General features: G+C 44.9%; 1 protein-coding gene across 2 annotated transcripts in view; it reads right to left on the reverse strand.

The window, feature by feature from the left end:
• The window catches only part of dlgap1a (discs, large (Drosophila) homolog-associated protein 1a), a 358,889-nt gene that overhangs the window by 215,408 nt on the left and 123,680 nt on the right, over positions 1-19,801 (reverse strand). Inside the window, exon 5 of one of the 2 annotated variants that reach the window (XM_070893125.1) lies at positions 4,991-5,022. The exons of the other annotated variant lie outside the window; for it this stretch is intronic. Within the exon in view, the coding sequence (XP_070749226.1) occupies positions 4,991-5,022 (32 nt within the window). The remainder of the gene's footprint in view (positions 1-4,990; positions 5,023-19,801) is intronic. 2 annotated transcript variants of the gene reach the window in all.

Consider the following 19,801-nt stretch of genomic DNA (forward strand, 5'->3'; position numbering starts at 1 on the left):
TCTCATCCCCTCAAAATTAACTTTTTTCCCAATTTATTATCTTGGTCTTTGTCTTATATATCTCCCAAGCAAGCGCTCTACTCAGAACTCTTACATGGCAAGCGAGCCCCAGGTGGGCAGAGGAAACGTTTCAAGGACACGCTCAAAGCCTCTTGATAAAGTGCAATATCCCCACCGGCATCTGGGAATCCCTGGCCCAAGACCGCCCTAAGTGGAGGAAGAACATCCGGGAGGGTGATGAGTACCTCGAGTCTCGTCACTGAGAGCATGCAGAAACCAAGCGCAGACAGCGGAAGGAACGTGTGGCAAACCAGACTACCTACCCACCCTTTCCTTCAACCACTGTCTGTCCCACCTGTGACAGAGACTGTAATTCCCGTATTGGACTGTTCAGTCACCTGAGAACTCACTTTTAGAGTGGAAGAAAGTCTTCCTCAATTTTGAGGGACTGCCTATGATGATGATGATATATATTTCTCAATCATTATGCTGATATGATTAATTAAAACAATGGAACGTGCATACTCACGTCCTGATGTACATCAGAAAACTTTATTCCAATTATAATCTCTCTCCCTTCATGTTTAATCTAGGAATGTGACGCACAGATCGTAATCAGCAATCATACTTTTTGACCTTAGCTTTCTAAGCATCATGGGCAGTCTTAGCCCTCAAACTAATTGCGGCTCAACGTTTTGGGGTTCATCGCTGGATTTCACTATATGTTCTTAAACCCTTTTCCTCAGTATGTTTCCAAAGATGGACCAGTACTTACACATTCCAATCCCTTGCCTTTTCTCATCACTTTTCATTTTCTTTCAGCCTCTAACAGCAGTTTCTCAACGTCGTACCGCGCGGCAGCATCAGTTCACATTCCGTCTGTAGATTTTACTGAACATTTAATATCCACAGTCAATGAATTCATTTGAATTAATAGCTACTCATTACTTTAAAATGAAAATACAAATACAAACTGGATTTCCATCTGGATTAATGACTGTTGCCATCAGGAAAGTGAGTGACTGGACAATAATGTGTTTTCTCTCTCTCTGCTGTTTCTATTTTGGTTGGGGGTGGTGGGGGATGCAACTGTGCAGAGAGTTCAAACACCTGCAGACCCTGGAGGTAGGAGGACACACGAGCCGGTCAAGTTGGGACAATGTTGCCGCCGGTTCGCGCTATAGCCAATCAACCGCTGCACTACTGGGAGGTGACAAGCGCATTGCCTAGCGACCGCACAGCCTGTCACCAGGTAACACTACGGCGAAGTCACGTGGCATCCCAGGACAGACATCCGTGGCAAGGCTGGAGGGCAGGTCCGTCAGTCAGGTTTTTTGCAGCGGTTTGGAGCGGTGTGCGGCCCAGGGAGCAGCGTGGAGGCCCCAACCTGCGAGAAACCATCAGCGGCAGTTCGGGGCCATAAAAGAAGCAGCGAGCAGCGACCATGGGCAGCGTGGCGGCCACTACAAGGTAGAGCGTGAGCTGCTGCAGGAGGGCAACGGCAGCGAAGAGTGACATCAGCAAGGTTCAGGTCAGTGATTGGAGCGTGGGCAGATGCAGCAGGAGCAGTGAGATCGGGGTGAAGGAGCTGAGAGAGACTGGAGGGACGCGATCAGGGCCCAGGGGAGGTGTGAGTTCGGGGCCAGGGGCCCTGGGGCAGCACGGGCCAGCCCACACTGCGATATGTGTGCGCACTAGGTCCGTGCAGCAGAGCAGTTCTCCAGTTGTCTTGGGTAATCCTTGCCACTGAACCAAGACCTAGCTCTGTCAAGCCCGTGTGGTGGCTGGTGTGCAACGGCGACCACACATTAAAAAAATCCACACACAGGCAGCTTCCACCCGCGAGGATGTAGTTCGGATTCTTCATTCGAAACACCTGTGAACTCATCCTTTTTTTTGGTGTGGAAGCAAGTCATCCTCGTTTTGAGGGACTGCCTACGATGAGGATGATTGCAGCGGTGTAAGTTTTTGATTTAGGAGGGGACTCGAATATTGGATTCATGTTTAAATTACAGGGAGGAGAAATTTTGTCTCTGACACTATTCTTTGTTAAAATGTGCTCTCTCTGAACCACTCCATTTGTGTTCCTTTGACAATCTAATTTCTGTTTTCTCACTTTTTTTTCCTTTAATTGTTCCCTCCTACTCTCCATTTGCTCCCTCTTTTTAAATGGCTGATAAATGCTCAGGTATAGTTCATTGCCTGTTGTCAACAGCCCTCTGGTCGTACTGGCCAAGTAGCTTTTCTTTGAGTCTAAATTAAATCTTGGCAGGCTGTTTGCCTATACACTATATCATAGAAGCATTGATGTCCATAGCACCAAGGAATTCTTCAACCCACCCTGCCTGTTCCTTATTTTTCCTGGTGCAATCCAGAAGTAATCCCACTGTCCCGCACTCTCCCGAAAGTCCTGTACTTCCCCTGCTTCAAATGCTATTTACTTTTTCTTTAAAAGTAGCCATAAACTACTAACTGTGACAAGAACAAAAATAGAGGCCATCAATACAAGATAGTCATCAAGAAATCAAATCGGGAATTCAGATGAAACTTCTTGACCGAGAGAGTGGTGAGAATGTGGAATTCGCTACCACAGGGAGTGGTTGAAGCAAATAGTATAGATTCATCCAAGGGGATGCTTGATAAGCAGATGAGGGAGAAGGGAATAGAGTGTTATGCTAATAGAGTTAGATGAGGAAAGACGGAAGGAGGCTCTCGTGCAGCATTACTGCCAGCAAGGACAGAATGGCCTATTTGTGTGCTGTATATCCTATGTAATCCTATGTAAAGCGTTCCACACTGTGACAGCTCTGTATCAGAAGCTAAGCACTCACACAAATTCCATAGTCACGCGATAGCAAATAGAAGTGTGTAATTTTACAATATTTGGCCCTCCTCTCTAGCCCAGAATCATTGATGTCAATTGGAGCTCTCCAGTTAAAACCAGCTAATGTCAAGATTACATTCCAGAACTGCTTCTATTTGAAGTGTTTTTCTTGTATGCTGGGATCCCCATGCTGTGGGATCCACACAATTTGCATTGTATGGTGATTCCACAGTGCTAATGGCAATACAAAAACAACTTGTAACATACAATTGTTTGAAAGCCACAATTGCAACTTTAATTTCTGCTGGAACTTTTCTGATGGATGGTGAAGGACCTTGCAGGCAAGCAAGCTGAGTCCATCTGCATTCAGTAATAACATTTACTCTGCTGCTCCAACTGAACTGCCTCTAACTGTGGAAAAAAAACATCTTTTGAGGTGAGTTTTTGCTCCTTTGGAGGCCATTTGTCAAAATCGAGGCTGTCAGCAGTATTAGCACTGTGAACCAAATGCAGCATGAGATTAGCATAAACCAGAGATCAAATCTGGGAACTTTTAATTCTGTGCATCTGAGTATTACATTGGGAGGTGCAATTAGCCATCTGAAAAGCATTTTTCTTTCCTTCAATTATCAGTCAATCCAGCTGTGGAAAGTTACTTGTATTGGCATTTTGTTTATCTGTATGCACAAACACACTGGCACTCCCAAGTTTTGGAGGCAAATACAATTCATAGAATTTTACAGTACAGAAGGAAGCTATTTATTCCATTGTGCTAGTATTGGCTCTCGAAGATCTATCCACTTGGTCCCATTTTCTTGCCCTTTCCCCATACTGTTTTAAGTTTTTCCTTTTCAAATATGTCTCCCTTTTTAAAGCTATTATAGATTCTGCTCACACCACTGTTTTTTCATGTCCTAACAACCTCATGCGCATAAAAAAATCTTCTAAACCCTCGCTTCTTTGCTGATGATCTAAATTTATGCCCCTAGTTACCGACTCACTAATCAGTGTAAATAGTTTGTCCCCATTTACATTATCAAACCCTTCAAATTTTGAACACTTCTGTTAGATTTCCTCTTAGCTTTCTCTGCTCTAATCAAGAGTCCTGGGGGCCGAATTTGCCTTGTGTTGGGTTTGCAGCGCATAATTCAAATTAGTTTTTTTAAATCGCCGGCGTGGGCTATACAGATTTGGGCTCTTAGGAAAAAAAAATTGTTCTTCCGCGAACGGAGCACTCACGCGGACGTGCCACGTCATGCTGATGCCTCACAACGGGGAGGGGAGGGCCACTGCAAACTCTGCAGTCTCTTTAGTGGCACCCACTGGGTCACCAGGTAGGGTGTCGGCCGGGTCTGCGGCCTGGCACCCAAGAGGGGGTGCCGGACTGCATGTTGGCGGCCTGGCCACACCAGTGGCCACCATTGTCGGGCCGAATGAAAAGTTGACTGACAGAAAAAAGGTGGCGGCCGCCGTGCTACCATCTCCCCTTTAAGAGCAGCCGGGGCGCCACAGCCACCACAGCTGTCATTGGCATCGCCCCACGCCGACCTCACGTCCTACCGGGCAATTTCCCCCGAAGGGCGCAAAGACGTGTGGCAATAAGGGGTCGGTGTACATGGCGATGGTGTCATCGGCGTGCATACTCTGCGGTGGTGTGCTAATCGCGGGGCGCGGCATAAACCACATTTTGTTGCCGGAGCCCCGGGGGAAAATCCGCTTGGGTCAATGTGGCCGCCGTGCCCGTGTGCTAACTCACTAGTGCACCATTATTGCTGGCAAAGGGGCAATTTTGGCTCCCTTGTTTCTCTAGTCTTTCCTGATAACTGAAGCCTCTCATCAATAGTAAATCTCTTTTTCACCCTCTTTATTGTTCCTAAAGTAAGGTGCCCAAAATTAACCAGTGATTTGTATAGGTTGAGCAACACCTCTATATTTTTGGTGCTGTGTCCATGTTTCTGAAATTTAAGTTTGAGCTTACATAGAAATATGTACATAGAAGTTACAACACAGACAGGCCATTTGACCCAATCAGTCTGTGTCGGTGTTTACATTCCACGGGAGCAATCAATCCTAACCACATTTACCTGTTCCGTTCCTATATCACTTTATCAATTTTTCTTGATCTATCTACCTAATCTTGAATGTTGGCATCATTTCTGCCTCAACCACTAACCCTGGAAGTAAATTTCACAACCATACTGCTTTCTTCTATTATTTACAGATATATTAATATCTGATTGACGTGTAGCATTAGCAGTCAGTTAGGGGTTGATTCTCTTAGTGAAACATTGGTTTATGATGGAGGAAGATCACAACTGTGGGAAGGAAAATACATTTTAAATAATAAAACAAAAAGAGTCTAATGCTGAGAATTCCTCTTTGAACAAGGTTTTGTTTGTTCCCCTGCTTTTCCCCTTTCTTTCCTGAAGGTACTGACTCTCGGTGGAATATGGTGTCACACATGTTAGCAGCCCACCAGCACATTAGCTAAAGTAATTATTCTTTATGTGTGAGTGAGAGCGAGTGCTGGCAGGCTTCAGAAAGCATCACAGCTGAGTCCCACCCTATCCTCCCTTTCCAGCATGCATCAATGGATAGCAATCAAGACCAGCTAATGCTAGCTAATTTATCCTCTTCCTTGCCCAGGGAAGTTGGAGGCAGTGGTAGCCCTGCTGCTCTGGCTGAGGACAGCTCACTTCACAGATCAAGGATCAAGTATAAAACCTTTCTGGTTTGCGTGATTCGATGAGCCATCTGGGAAGCTAGGATTCAGTTTTTGGTTGTTCATATTTAAACATTTAAACTAACAAACAGAATCTGAATGAACATGTCCAGCAGTAATTTTTGAAGAAACAAAATTGACCTTTATATTACTGTACATGCAGTAAGTTTCATTCCCAAGTAGCTGTAATTCTGTATTGGTCTTACAACTGAAATTTTGTATTTAAGCCATACCATGTACTGTCAAAGAAAAATAAGTTGAGGAATTACTTATTTAATAAAATGAATGCTATAGATAGCGGAATTATATATCATGGTTATCACAAAAATGGTCACATTATCCGAACACATTTCTTCAGCTACCTCTCCCGGCATTTCTACCAGAATCAAAGGGATAAATGTGTAAATCGCATTACAAGTATACTTTGCATGCTTGGCTGACAGAATGACTATAAACGGGTAATGCATTTGGGGAGGGACAAGGCAAGGGAATACACAATAAATGGGAGGACACTGAGAAGTGTAGAGGAACAGAGGGACCTTGGAGTGCATGTCCATAGATCCCTGAAGATAGCAGGACAGGTAGATAAGATGGTTAAGAAGGCATACGGGATATTTGCCTTTATTAGCTGAGGCATAGAATATAAGAGTAGGGAGGTTATGCTTGAACTGTATAAAACACTTGTTAAGCCACAGCTAGAGTACTGCATGCAGTTCTGGTCAGCACATTACAGGAAAGATGTGACTGCACTAGAGAAGGTACAGAGGAGATTTACAAGGTTGTTGCCTGGACTGGAGAAGTTTAGCTATGAGGAAAGATTGTATAGGCTGGGGTTATTTTCTTTGGAACAGAGGAGGCTGAGAGGAGAGTGAATTGAGGTGTATAAAATTATGAGGGGCCTAGATAGAGTGGCTAGGAAGGACCTATTTCTCTTAGCAGAGGGGTCAATAACCAGGGGGTATAGATTTAAAGTAATTGGTAGGAGGTTTAGAGGAGATTTGAAGAGAAGTTTTTCACCCAGAAGTTGGTGAGGGTCTGGAACTCACTACCTGAAAGGGAGATAGAGGCAGAAACCCTCATAGCATTTAAAAGATACTTGCATATGCACTTGAAGTGCCAAAACCTACAAGTCTACGAACCAAGAGCTGGAAAGTGGGATTAGGCTGGATAACTCTTTGTCAGCCGGCACAGACACGATGGGCCGAATGGCTCCCTTCTGTGCTGTAAATTTCTATGATTCTAGGAAACAGCACTGGTTTAATTAGATATGTATTATTTACTAAATTATCTTTTGCTTTACTTGCAGGAGTTATATTCATGATCAACATAATTAACAAAGAGAATTTTATGAACCCTTTATTTTATAGTGCTGCCTCCAGATTGCAAACAGCATCAACAGTAAAGTAAATGAGCTGGCATTGTGGCTTCTGGCAACCATTGGTGGCCGTGCCTTCAGCTGTCTAGGCCCTAAGCTCGGTAATTTCCTCCTGATACCTCTCTACCTTTCTTTCCTCCTTTAAGATGCTCCTTAAAACCTACCTCTGTGACCCTTTGGTCATCTGCCTTAATTTCTCCTTATGTGGCTCGGTGTCAAATTTTTTGTCATAGCACTCATGTGAAACGCCTTGGGATATTTTACTATGTTAAAGGCTCTATATAAATACAAGGTGTTGTTTATTATATGCAAGGGAAAAGTTAATTGTTCAACAGAAAGAATATGTAAAGAGAAAGAAAAACAAAACAATACTTTGTTTAACAGTACATATCCAGTTAAACTAAGATGTATGTTTTTATTCAGTCAGCCAAACATTCAAAATGTGCCTTTCAACTCAACTGTACAATTGCTTTAAGAACTCATGTTAAGAGTGGAAGCAAGTCTTCCTCGATTCTGAGGGACTGCCTATGATGATGACAATTGCTTTCCAGTGATTGAAGGAACTGCAATTCACTACTTTTAACCAACTGAGCAGGCACTGTTGTTTGTTGTAGCCAGTCTTCTTCTTAGGTAGTCCCCCGGAGTCGAGGATGACTTGCTTTCACACTAAAATGAGTTCTAAGGTGACTGATAAGACCAATGCGGGATCTACAGTCTCTGTCACAGGTGGGGTAGAGGGTGGTTGGAGGAATGGGTGGGTGGGCTGCTTGATATGTCGAATGCTCCTTCCATTGTTTGTACTTGGCTTCCGTGTGCAGTTGGCGAAGAGACTCGAAATGTTCGGCGTGTTCTCGGATGCTTCTCCTCCACTTTGAGAGGTCTTGGGCCAGGGATTCCCAAGAATCTGTGGGGATGTTAAATTTTTTCAAGCAGGCTTTGAGGGTGTCCTTGAAGCGTTTTCTCTGCCTGCCTGGGTTTTGCCTGTCGTGACGCAGCTCGGAGTAGAGTGCTTGTTTCGGGAGTCTAGTATCAGGCATGCTGCCAATGTGGCCCGGCCATCAAAGCTGATCAAACGTGGTTAATGACTTGATGCTGGGGATATTGTCCTGAGAAAGAACTCTGACGGAGCGCCTATCCTGCCAATGAATTTGCAGGATTTTGCTGAGGCAGCGTTGGTGGTACTTCTCAAGTGCTTTGACGTGTCTACTGTACATAGTCTATGTCTCTAAAGCATATAGGAGGGTGGGTATTGTTTTGAATGGAGAAAGAGGCAGACTGAACATTGTGAGCTCAAAGTAAAGTGTGACCGTAGTCTTTTATTGCAGGTCTCCAGAATACCTCTCCAACCTGTAAGGCCTCCTTAAATACCTGCGCTCCCAAGGGATTATGGGATACCATGGGACTCCAGGGGATGAGCCCTCTGGTGGCTGTACAGAGTAAATATAAGTTTACAAATATAACAAAACTCCCCCCGCTGCCGCTCCCCCCCTCCACCACCCACCCCTTCCCCGCCCCACTAAAAGTCAATAGTGTAATTACTTACAATGTGAGTCTTTCTGGGGCCCTTCTTGCCCTGGTTGATCATCTCGGTGTGAAAGCTGGTATTGTTGAATCATTTGTTGGAAACATAGAAACATAGAAACATAGAAAATAGGTGCAGGAGTAGGCCATTCGGACCTTCGAGCCTGCACCACCATTCAATAAGATCATGGCTGATCATTCCCTCAGTACCCCTTTCTTGCTTTCTCTCCATACCCCTTGATCCCTTTAGCCGTAAGGGCCATATCTAACTCCCTCTTGAATATATCCAATGAACTGGCATCAACAACTCTCTGCGGATGGGAATTCCACAGGTTAACAACTCTCTGAGTGAAGAAGTTTCTCCTCATCTCGGTCCTAAATGGCCTACCCCTTATCCTAAGACTGTGTCCCCTGGTTCTGGAATTTTCCAACATCAGGAACAATCTACCCACATCTAAACTGTTCCGTCCCGTCAGAATCTTGTATGTTTCTATGAGATCCCCTCTCATCCTTCTAAATTACAATGTATAAAGGCCCAGTTGATCCAGTCTCTCCACATATGACAGTCCAGCCATCCCGGGAGTCAGTCTGGCGAACCTTCACTGCACTCCCTCAATAACAAGAATTTCCTTCCTCAGATTAGGAGAACACAATATTCCAGGTGAGGCCTCACCAAGGCCCTGTACAACTGCAGTAAGAACTCCCTGCTCCTATACTCAAATCCCCTAGCTATGAAGGCCAACATACCATTTGCCTTCTTTACTGCCTGCTGTACCTGTATGCCAACTTTCAATGACTGATGAACCATGACACCCAGATCTTGTTGCACCTCCCCTTTTCCTAATCTGCCACTGTTCAGATAATATTCTGTCTTCGCGTTTTTGCCCCCAAAGTGGATAACCTCACATTTATCCACATTATACTGCATCTGCCATGCATTTGCCCACTCACATAACCTGTCCAAGTCACCCTGCAGCCTCTTAGCGTCCCCCTCACAGCTTACACCGCCACCCAGTTTAGTGTCATCTGCAAACTTGGAGATATTACACTCAATTCCTTCATCCAAATCATTGATATATATTGTAAAGAGCTGGGGTCACAGCACTGAGCCCTGCGGCATTCCACTAGTCACTGCCTGCCATTTTGAAAGGACCCGTTTATCCCGACTCTCTGCTTCCTGTCTGCCAACCAGTTCTCTATCTACATCAATACATTACCCCCAATACCATGTGCTTTGATTTTGCACACAAATCTCTTGTGTGGGACCTTGTCAAAAGCCTTTTGAAAGTCCAAATACACCACATCCACTGGTTCTCCCTTGTCCACCCTACTAGTTACATCCTCAAAAAATTCCAGAAGATTTGTCAAGCATGATTTCCCCTTCATAAATCCATGCTGACTTGGACCGATCCTATCACTGCTTTCCAAATGGGCTGCTATTTCATCCATAATAATTGAATCCAACATTTACCCCATTATTGATGTCAGGCTAACCGGTCTATAACTACCCGCTTTCTATCGCCCTCACGTGTTAAAAAGTGGTGTTACATTAGCTACCCTCCAGTCCATAGGAACTGATCCAGAGTTGATAGACTGTTGGAAAATGATCACCAATGCATCCAATATTTCTAGGGCCACTTCCTTAAGTACTCTGGGATGCAGACTATCAGGCCCCGGGGATTTATCGGCCTTCAATCCCATCAATTTTCCCAATGCAATTTCCCGCCTAATAAGGATATCCTTCAGTTCCTCCTTCTCACTAGACCCTCGGTCCCCTAGTATTTTCGGAAGGTTATTTATTCAATTGATCTGCCATTTCTTTGTTCCCCATTATAAATTCACCTGAATCCGACTGCAAGGGATCTACGTTTGTCTTCACTAATCTTTTTCTCTTCACATATTTATAGAAGTTTTTGCAGTCAGTTTTTGCATCAAGCTTCTTCTCGTATTCTATTTTTCCCCTCTTAATTTTCTCCTCCTCTGCTGAATTCTAAATTTCACCCAGTCCTCAGGTTTGCTGCTTTTTCTGGCCAATTTATGTGCCTCTTCCTTGGATTTAACACTATCTTTAATTTCCCTTGTTAGCCACGGTTGAGCCACCTTCCCCGTTTTATTTTTACTCGAGACAGGGATGCACAATTGCTGAAGTTCATCCATGTAATCTTTAAATGTTTGCCATTGCCTATCCACCGTCAACTCTTTAAGTATCATTTGCCAGTCTATTCTAGCCTATTCACGCCTCAAACCATCGAAGTTACCTTTCCTTAAGTTCAGGACCCTAGTTTCTGAATTATCTGTGTCGCTCTCCATCCAAATAAAGAATTCTACCATGTTATGGTCACTCTTCCCCAAGGGGTCTCGCACAACAAGATTGCTAATTAGTCCTTTCTCATTACACATCACCCAGTCTAGGATGGCCAGCTCCCTGGTTGGTTCCTCGACATATTGGTCTAGAAAACCATCCCTAATACACTCCAGGAAATCCTCCTCCACCGCATTGCTACCAGTTTGGTTAGCCCAATCAATATGTAGATTAAAGTCACCCTTGATAACTGCTGAACTTTTATTGCATGCATCCTTAATTTCTTGTTTGATGCTGTCCCCAACCTTACTACTACTGTTTGGTGGCCTGTACACAACTCCCACTAGCGTTTTCTGCCCCTTGGTATTCCGCAGCTCCACCCATACCGATTCCATATCATCCAAGCTAATGTCCTTTCTTACTATTGCATTAATTTCCTCTTTAACCAGCTATGCCACCCTGCCTCCTTTTCCTTTCTGTCTATCCTTCCTAAATGTTGGGCCCTCGCTGGGCTGCTGTGCAGCTGGCCTTGTTGGGCTGCCTGGTGTGTTGGGTCCTACTGGGCTGCTGTGGATGATGGGTTCTGCTTCGTGGTCAACCATGGTGCCGGTTGCCACTGGTGTGTATGTTAGGGGATCAAAAAAGGTAGGGTCCAAGGTGCATTGCTCAGGATAGTCTGTGAATCTGAGTTTGATTTGGTCCAAGTGTTTCCGGTGAATGAGTCCATTTGAAAGTTTGACCTGAAACACCCTGCTCCCCTCTTTGGCTATGACAGTGCCGGGAAGCCACTTGGGATCTTGTCCATAATTCAATACAAATACAGGATCATTGATTTCAATCTCGTATGACACATTTGCGCTATCATGCTGTGTACTTTGTTGAAGCCACCTGCTCTCTACCTGTTCATGTAGATCAGGGTGAACTAACGAGAGCCTTGTTTTAAGTGCTCTTTTCATGAGCAGTTCAGCAGGTGGGATCCCAGTGATCGAGTGGGGTCTCGTGCAGTAGCTAAGCAGGATTCGGGATAGGCGAGTCTGCAGCGAGCCTTCAGTTACCATTCTGAAGCCTTGCTTGATGGTTTGCACTACTCTCTGTGCCTGACCATTTGACGCTGGTTTAAACAGGGCAGATGTGACATGTTTAATCCTGTTACAGGTCATGAATTCTTTGAACTCAGCACTGGTAAAACATGGCCTGTTGTTGCTCACCAGGACATTGGGTCGGCCGTGTGTGGCAAACATGGCCCGCAGGCTTTCAGTAGTGGCAGCGGACGTACTAGCCAACATTATATCACATTCAATCCACTTGGAGTACGCATCTACAACCACAAGGAACATTTTACCCAATAACTGGCCTGCCTAATCGACGTGTACCCTAGACCACAGTTTGGAGGGCCAAGACCATAAACTTAGCGGCGCCTCCCTGGGTACATTGTTTAACTGCATGCATTACATCTGTGAACACAGGACTCTAAGTCCACATCGATACCGGGCCACCACACGTGGGATCTGTCTATCGCTTTTATCATTACGATGCCTGGGTGGGTACTGTGGAGGTCTTTGATGAAGGTGTCTCTTCCCTTCTTGGGAACCACTACACGATTGCCCCACAGAAGGCAGTCTGCCTGTATAGACATTTCATCTTTGTGCCGCTGGAACAGCTTTATCTCTTCCTGCATTTCCACTGGGACACTGGACTAGCTCCCGTGAAGCACACAGCTTTTGACTAGGGATAATAAGGGGTCTTGGCTCGTCCGGGCTTTGATCTGTCGGGCAGTGACATGTGATTGCTCACTCTCAAATGCTTCCATAACCATGGCTAAATCTGTGGGCTGTGCCATTTCCACTCCTGTGGTGGGCAATGGCAGTCTACTGAGAGCATCGGCGCAGTTTTCTGTGCCTAGCCTGAGGTGGATGGTGTAGTTGTATGCGGACAACGGGAGCGCCCATCTCTAAATGTGGGCCGATGCGTTGGTATTTATCCCTTTACTCTCGGAAAACAGGGATATGAGTGGCTTATGGTCAGTTTCCAATTCGAATTTTAGCCCAAACTGTCATGTATTCAACTGTCATTGTAATCCATGTAAAACTGACCTAAGTTGTACACTGTGAGAACATTGACCACTAGGTGGTGAACTTGTGGGAGACACTCCTAACCTGGACTTTCAGGTATAAAAGGGGAAGCTCCACCCATCTTCTCCACTTCAGTGCTGGTTAATAAAGGTTACTCTTCACAGAGTGACCTTCTCTCTAGTATGGGCCTCGTGTGCATTTGTACTGTATGGTAAGGACATATTAAAACAGGTATTGATGCATTTTCTTTACCCCATAGACACACGCTAACGCTTCTTTCTCAATCATGGTGTAGGCTCTCTCATCCTTAGACAGACTCCTGGATGCACAAACAACCAGTTGCAGTTTCCCAAAATCATTAGCTTGTTGCAATACACACCCGCGTCATATGACGATGCATCAAATGCTAGTACCAAATGCTTACATGGATCATACAACGCAAGCAATTTGTTTGACCATAACAATTTTCTCACTTTTACAAAGGCATTTTCTTAGCTTTTGCCCCAAACCCATTCATCCCCTTTTCGTAGTAAGACATGCAGTGGTTCTAACAGTGTGCTGAGACCCGGTAAGAAGTTACCAAAGTAGTTCAGGAGTACCAGAAACGACCGCGGCTCCGTCATGTTCTGTGGCCTCAGTGCGTTCTCGATTGCCTCCATCTTCACATTGGTGGGCCTGATGCCGTCTGCCGCAATCCTCCTTCCCAAGAACTCCACTTCTGGCACCAGGAAAACACACTTCGAGGGTTTTAACCTGAGCCCCACGCGGTTGAGTCGACTAAGAACCTCCTCCAGGTTTTGCAGATGCTCGGCTGGGTTCTGACCTGTGACCAAGATGTTGTCCTGGAAGACCACGGTGTGTGGGACTGACTTCAGTAAGCTTTTCATGTTCCTCTGGAATATCGCCGCTGCTGATCGAATTCTAAATGGGCATGTGTTATAAATAAAAAGACCTCTTTGCGTGTTGATGTAGGTGAGGCCCTTCGATGATTCCTCCAGTTCCTGCGTCATGTAGGCTGAAGTCAGATCCAGCTTCGTGAACGTCTTTCCTCCCGCCAGCGTTGCAAAGAGGTCATCGGCTTTTGGAAGTAGGTATTGGTCCTGCAGGGAGAAATCATTGATAGTTACTTTGTAATCGCAACAGATTCTGACGGTGCCGTCTCCCTTGAGGACAGGAACGATCGGGCTGGTCCACTCGGTGAACTCGATCGGTGAAATGATGCCTTCTCGTTGCAGCCGGTCTAGCTCGATCTCTACCCTTTCTCTTATCATGTACGGTACTCTCTCGACTTGTGATGGATGAGTCGCGCCCCCGGAATTAGGTGGATCTTTACTTTTGCTCCTTGGAATTTCCCAATGCCCACTGTTCGAACAGTGAAGTTAACTTGTTTAAGACCTGGACACACGAAGTGTCGTCAACGGGCAATAGCGCTTGGACGTCATCCCAGTTCCAGCGTATCTTTCCCAGCCAGCTCCAGCTGAGCAGCGTGGGACCATCGTCTGGTACCACCCAGAGTGGTAGCTTGTGCATCGCTCCATCGTAAGAGACCTTTACGGTAGCACTACCAATTGCGGGAACCAGTTCTTTCGTGTAAATTCTTAGTTTCATGCGAACTGGAGTTGTTGCACCACAACCTTTCGAAAGTCTTTTTGCCCATGATGGACTGGCTCACACCCGTGTTCAGTTCCATTGACACTGGGAGTCCATTTAGTTCAACATTCAGCATTATCGGGGGACAATTCGTGGTGAATATGTGTACCCCATGTACCTCCGCCTCCTCGGTCTGAGACTTTGCTTCGTCGTGATCCTCCGTGGATCTGTTCTCCTCTGCAACATGGTGGTTTGCAGGTTTAACAGGATTAGCAGCTCGTCTGCATATACGTTGGAGGTGTCCCATTGTTCCACAGCCCTTGCAAACATACCCTTTGAATCAGCATGAATGGAAACGATGATCACCCCCGCAGCGCCAACAAGGTGTTAATGGCCTTGCATTCATCACCCTTGATGGTGGACTCTGAGACAGGTGGACGTGCAGCTGCAGGCATGTGTGACCTGCCCTGTACGTTGCGATTCGAAAACAACATCACTTTGTTCACAGTACTTGTAGCAGCACTTGTGTGCTGAGAGATTTACTTCATATTGTCACTGGTGGCAATGAACACCTGGGCTATCGCTATGGCCTTACTCAAGGTTGGGGTCTCAACAGTCAAAAGTTTGTCAAGTATGTTTTCATGGCCAATGCAAAGTACGAAAAAGTCTCTGAGCATGTGCTCCAAATGTCCTTCAAATTCGCAACGTCCTGCAAGGCATCTTAGCTAGGCGACATAACTCGCCACTTCCTGGCCTTCAAACCTTTTTAGGTATAGAACCGGTACCTTGCCATCAGAACACTTTCCTTCGGGTTCATATGCTCTCGGACCAGTGTGCACAAATCATCGTACAATTTCGCCGTGGAATTCGCTGGAGTGAGCAGATTCTTCATGAGGCTATATGTTGGTGCCCCACAGACAGTGAGGAGGATCGCTCTTCATTTGGCAGCGTTCTCTTCCCCATCTAGCTCGTTGGCCATGAAGTATTGGTCGAGTCGCTCCACAAAAGTTTCCCAATCATCTCCCTCCGAGAATTTCTCCAGGATGCCCACTGTTCTCTGCATCTTTGGGTTATGTATGGAGAAAGAGTCAGACTGAACACTGTGAGCTCAAAGTAAAGTGTGACAGACTTTTATTGCAGGTCTCCAGAGCGCCTCTCCAACCTGTGAGGCCTTCTTAAATACCTGTGCTCCCAAGGTACAGTCTTTTCCTCACTCTTCTCTTCAGGCAGCCAAGGGCTGCACTGGCACACTGAAGGCGGCGTTGGACTTTGTCATCGATGTCTGTCCTTGCTGATAGTAGGCTCCCAAGATATGGGAAGTGGTTCACATTGTCCAAGATCTCATCATGGATCTTGATACGCAGTACTGTGTAGCGGGGGTAGAGAATATTTGTCTTACTGATGTTTATTGTAAGGTCCAGACTCTTGTACGCTTCAGTGAAGTTGTCAACGATGGTTTGGAGTTCGGACTCCGAATATGCACAAACTCAAGCATCATCTGCATATTGTAATTCAATGACAGAGGTTGGAACAACCTTGTATCCGGACTGGAGGCGCGGAGGTTGAAAGATTGACGGGAATCCTTGAAGGAGCGGAGGATCGGTGGACGGTGAGGAGCGGAGTATCAGCGGGTGGCAAGGAGAGGAGGATCGGCGGGTGGCGAGGAGCGCAAACAGCGAGGTCGGGACCCAGGGAAGGTGCAGCATGGATCAGCAGCGAGGCTGGAACCCAAGGAAGGTATAGCATGGGACAACAGCGAGGCCGGGACCCAGGGAAGGTACAACACGGACCAGCAGCGAGGTAGGGATACGAGGCCAAAATACACGTTGTTACGAGTAAAGAACCAATGACCAAAGCATGAGCGGCTAGAGAGAGAGCAGAAAAGCGCAGGAGAGCAGCGTGCTGGAGCTGGAGCTGGGGGGCCCAGTGTACAGTATCAGTACATTATGGACAAATTCGCAAGCTGCTCCAAGATTAATGTGCTCACCTACACTGCGACCTCTGAAAACCAGGGAGCGAGGACCGGAGGGAGGGGGTCAGTAGGAACATGAGCACGTGTGTGTGTAGCCAGTATTGTGCAATCTGCCCTACAATGTAAATGGGGATATAAGGTACAATGATATAAGGGGTGATTTTAAACCGGGCAGTGGGCAGTTAAAACTGCCCTGGGTCTTATTCGCTGAGGTCCCACTCTCTTCCCTATGGTTCCAATTTTAACCTGCTCTACTGAGGTGGTGTGAAGGATACCCTTAGGAAATGGCAAAGTACTTCTTTAAATGTGCAGATCGGGCTCCAATGACATCATGGGGATCCAACTGCTGTTTTAACCAGAGGTCTGCGGAGAAGCCGTTGTGGTTTTCCCGCCAGGCCAACCTGCAGGAACAGGAGTGGGAGCCAGAAGACGCTCAGAAAGGTAAGTGGTTTTACTTTTTTAAACTTTCCTTGTGGGACCAGGAGGAGCATGAGTGCAGGCCGCACAAGGAAAGTGTAGGCCTCTCCTCCCCATCTCCGATTACAAAGTCTTCCTACAAGGCTACCGCTTTCCAAGGTTTCAGGCAGGAGAATGACAGGTCAAATGCAGATTAGGCAAAGGAGTTAAAATATCCCAAGGCTCACGATGCTGAGGTCAGTTGAGTTTGACATTCGTTTTGGTCCCTGTCTGTACAAATTTAAAATCAGTGCTATAAATTTCTCAGTAGCTTGTTTTGGATTCTCTGAGGAGAATGGTATCCTATTGGTTATGATACTAGATCAGAAATCCAGAGGTTAAGCGTTCAAATCTAGTATATGACAGGTTACAAAACTGAATTCCAAACATTTGGTAATATCTGAGTTAACGCCAGAGAAAATGACCATACCATGAAAGCTTCTTATTTTATTTAAAAACCCAACTGGTTTGCAAATGTCCTTTAGGGAAGGGAACCTGCTGCCTCTATCTAGTCTGGCGTATAAGAGACTACACTGCATGGTTGTACAATGGTTGTACACGCTCTTAGTACAATGGGATGGGAAATAAATGTTGCCTTGTTGGAATCACCGTGTCTCAAGAAACAAATTTTAAAAAAGCATTGCAATGCATTTTTGTGCCTGTTAGACACCCGCCTGAACAAAATAACTAAACGGAAAGGATTCCACAGTGCCAAGAGATCCAACACTTTACAGAACTACTACTGAAAAATAAAGGGGGTACAAACTACTCATAGAGTTGAAAGAAATAACCCAGGATAAGGTACGGCAGTGGTTATCTCATTGAGTATTTGTAAAAGAACACCTTTCATATATTCAAAACAAATTACATCACCTTTTTACTATAACTACAGTAAAATATGCAAAATAAGTTTACATTTTCAATAAAGTCATCCAGTTCCCTCAGCTTCTGCGACATACGCATTTGAAACATTATGACAAAAGCAAAACTGGATATTTGAGTTATACAGCATATTTGGCTCTTTGCTAATGCTAGCAATAACATTTAAAGTCTAATTTTTCAAGAAAATGGGATATTGCAGTTGTTTTAAAAACTCTTTTGTAAAGTGTATTGACGTATGTTCTTCTAACAGAAAAATAATGCAAACTTTAAGTCTTCAATACCATATCTGAAAGACTAAATTTATCTGCCCTCTCTTGACTATCTAAAATATTGCATGTAATGAAAATTGCCAATAAATACATATTTATAATAGAATTTTGGGGAAAAATGGAATATATGCTGTTTTGAGGTGCCAATATCGCTTGGTCACTGTTTAGCGGCAGGAGATTTTTTAGCACCGGCGATACCCATATTGATATCTAGCGCCCTAAGAGTGGAGTGGAGCACTAAGGGAAGTGTTCCACACTTCTCTTAGGGTGCTAAGCTGGTAGCACTACTGAAGTTCTGGCGCTAAAATACCGGCATCCTAGCGCTCACAAAGAAGGATCGCTGCAAAACATAAAACATTTTAAAAATTGCAATTCAACTAATTTACACAACAGGAACACCAAATAAAGTTAAATCAAATCTCTAAAACTTACCTGATACATTTATCCCTTTCCTTCGTGCCCCAGGACAGCTCTGCACATCTGCTATTTCTAGCAAGATTAGCGGCTGGCGTAAACATTCAAGTTCGTTTCCGTGGTGCTACCAGGGTATTGCACACTGGCACAACATTCCCTGGCGCTAAGTATTAGCCCGCCGCTAAAATCCTAATTAAGTTGGCGAGCGGCACTAATATCGCTACCCGTGGGCAATAACCCTTTCATGCCCCAATAGCGCCCCTCGTACTGCTGGCGATCACACAACTGTTGCAGATTAATGGAGGGGAAACTCTTGCGATTCCTGAAGGCAGTTTGGGCTATTTGAAGGAGCCTGCAGGTGACATAGGTGTAGTTAATGAGACCCTGCAATTGGGGGAAGCCTGCAACCTGTGTTAACCCCAACTGGAATATTGTGTCCAATTCTAGGCACCACACGTTAGGAAGGATGTCAAGGCCTTAGAGCGGGTGCAGAGGAGATTTACTAGATATATACTAGGGATGAGGGACTTCAGTTATGTGGAGAGACTAGAGAAGTTAGGGTTGTTCTGTTTAAAGCAGAGAAGGCTAAGTGGAGATTTTATAGAGCTGTACAAATTCATGAAGGGTTTTTATAGAGAAATAAGGAGAATCTTTTTCCAGTGGCAGAAGAGGTGGTAACCAGAGGACACAGATTTAAGGTAACTTGCAAAAGAACCAGAAGCGAGATGATGAGACATTTTTTTACGCAGCGAGTTGTTATGATCTGGAAAGCACTGCCTAAAGGGTGGGGATTCAATAATAACTTTCAAAAGGGAATTGAATAAATACTTGAAGGGGGAAAAAATAATTGGATAGCTCTATCAAAGAGCTGGCACAGGCATGATGAACTGAATGGCTGAATTTCACTAATTTTGTTTTTCAATGAAACAAAGATCTGTAAATGTCGGTCGGAATTGATTCCACTTCCACTAAAATGGTTGTCAGTTGCAAAACACCTGTAGCTTTATGCTGCCTATTCCTTCCAGCTTATTGCCCCAGCAATAATATTTGAACAGTACAACTCCCAAAATACAAAACACTTGTAAAGAGTGATATGAAATCACTCAAGAAGGCTCCAGGTTCAATCTCAGCAAAGATTTCAGCCAGGGTAGAGATTGGTGTGTACATAGTTAGGGAGGAGTAAGTCAATTAGGATTTCCATTGTTAATGATTATCATTATCAATTGATCTTGGTGAATAGTGTACATGTGTAGATATCAGGCGATTACAGGATTGGCTGTATGTTTACTCATAACTTGAATTTATTTTATTTGTGACTCGACAAAACATCTAATCTAAAATGTGTCATTCTTCAAACTTGTAATAAATTGTATGATACATATGAATCCCTCCACAGTCAACT

Source organism: Pristiophorus japonicus, chromosome 1 (assembly GCF_044704955.1).
Source record: "Pristiophorus japonicus isolate sPriJap1 chromosome 1, sPriJap1.hap1, whole genome shotgun sequence".
Lineage (NCBI taxonomy): Eukaryota > Metazoa > Chordata > Chondrichthyes > Pristiophoridae > Pristiophorus > Pristiophorus japonicus.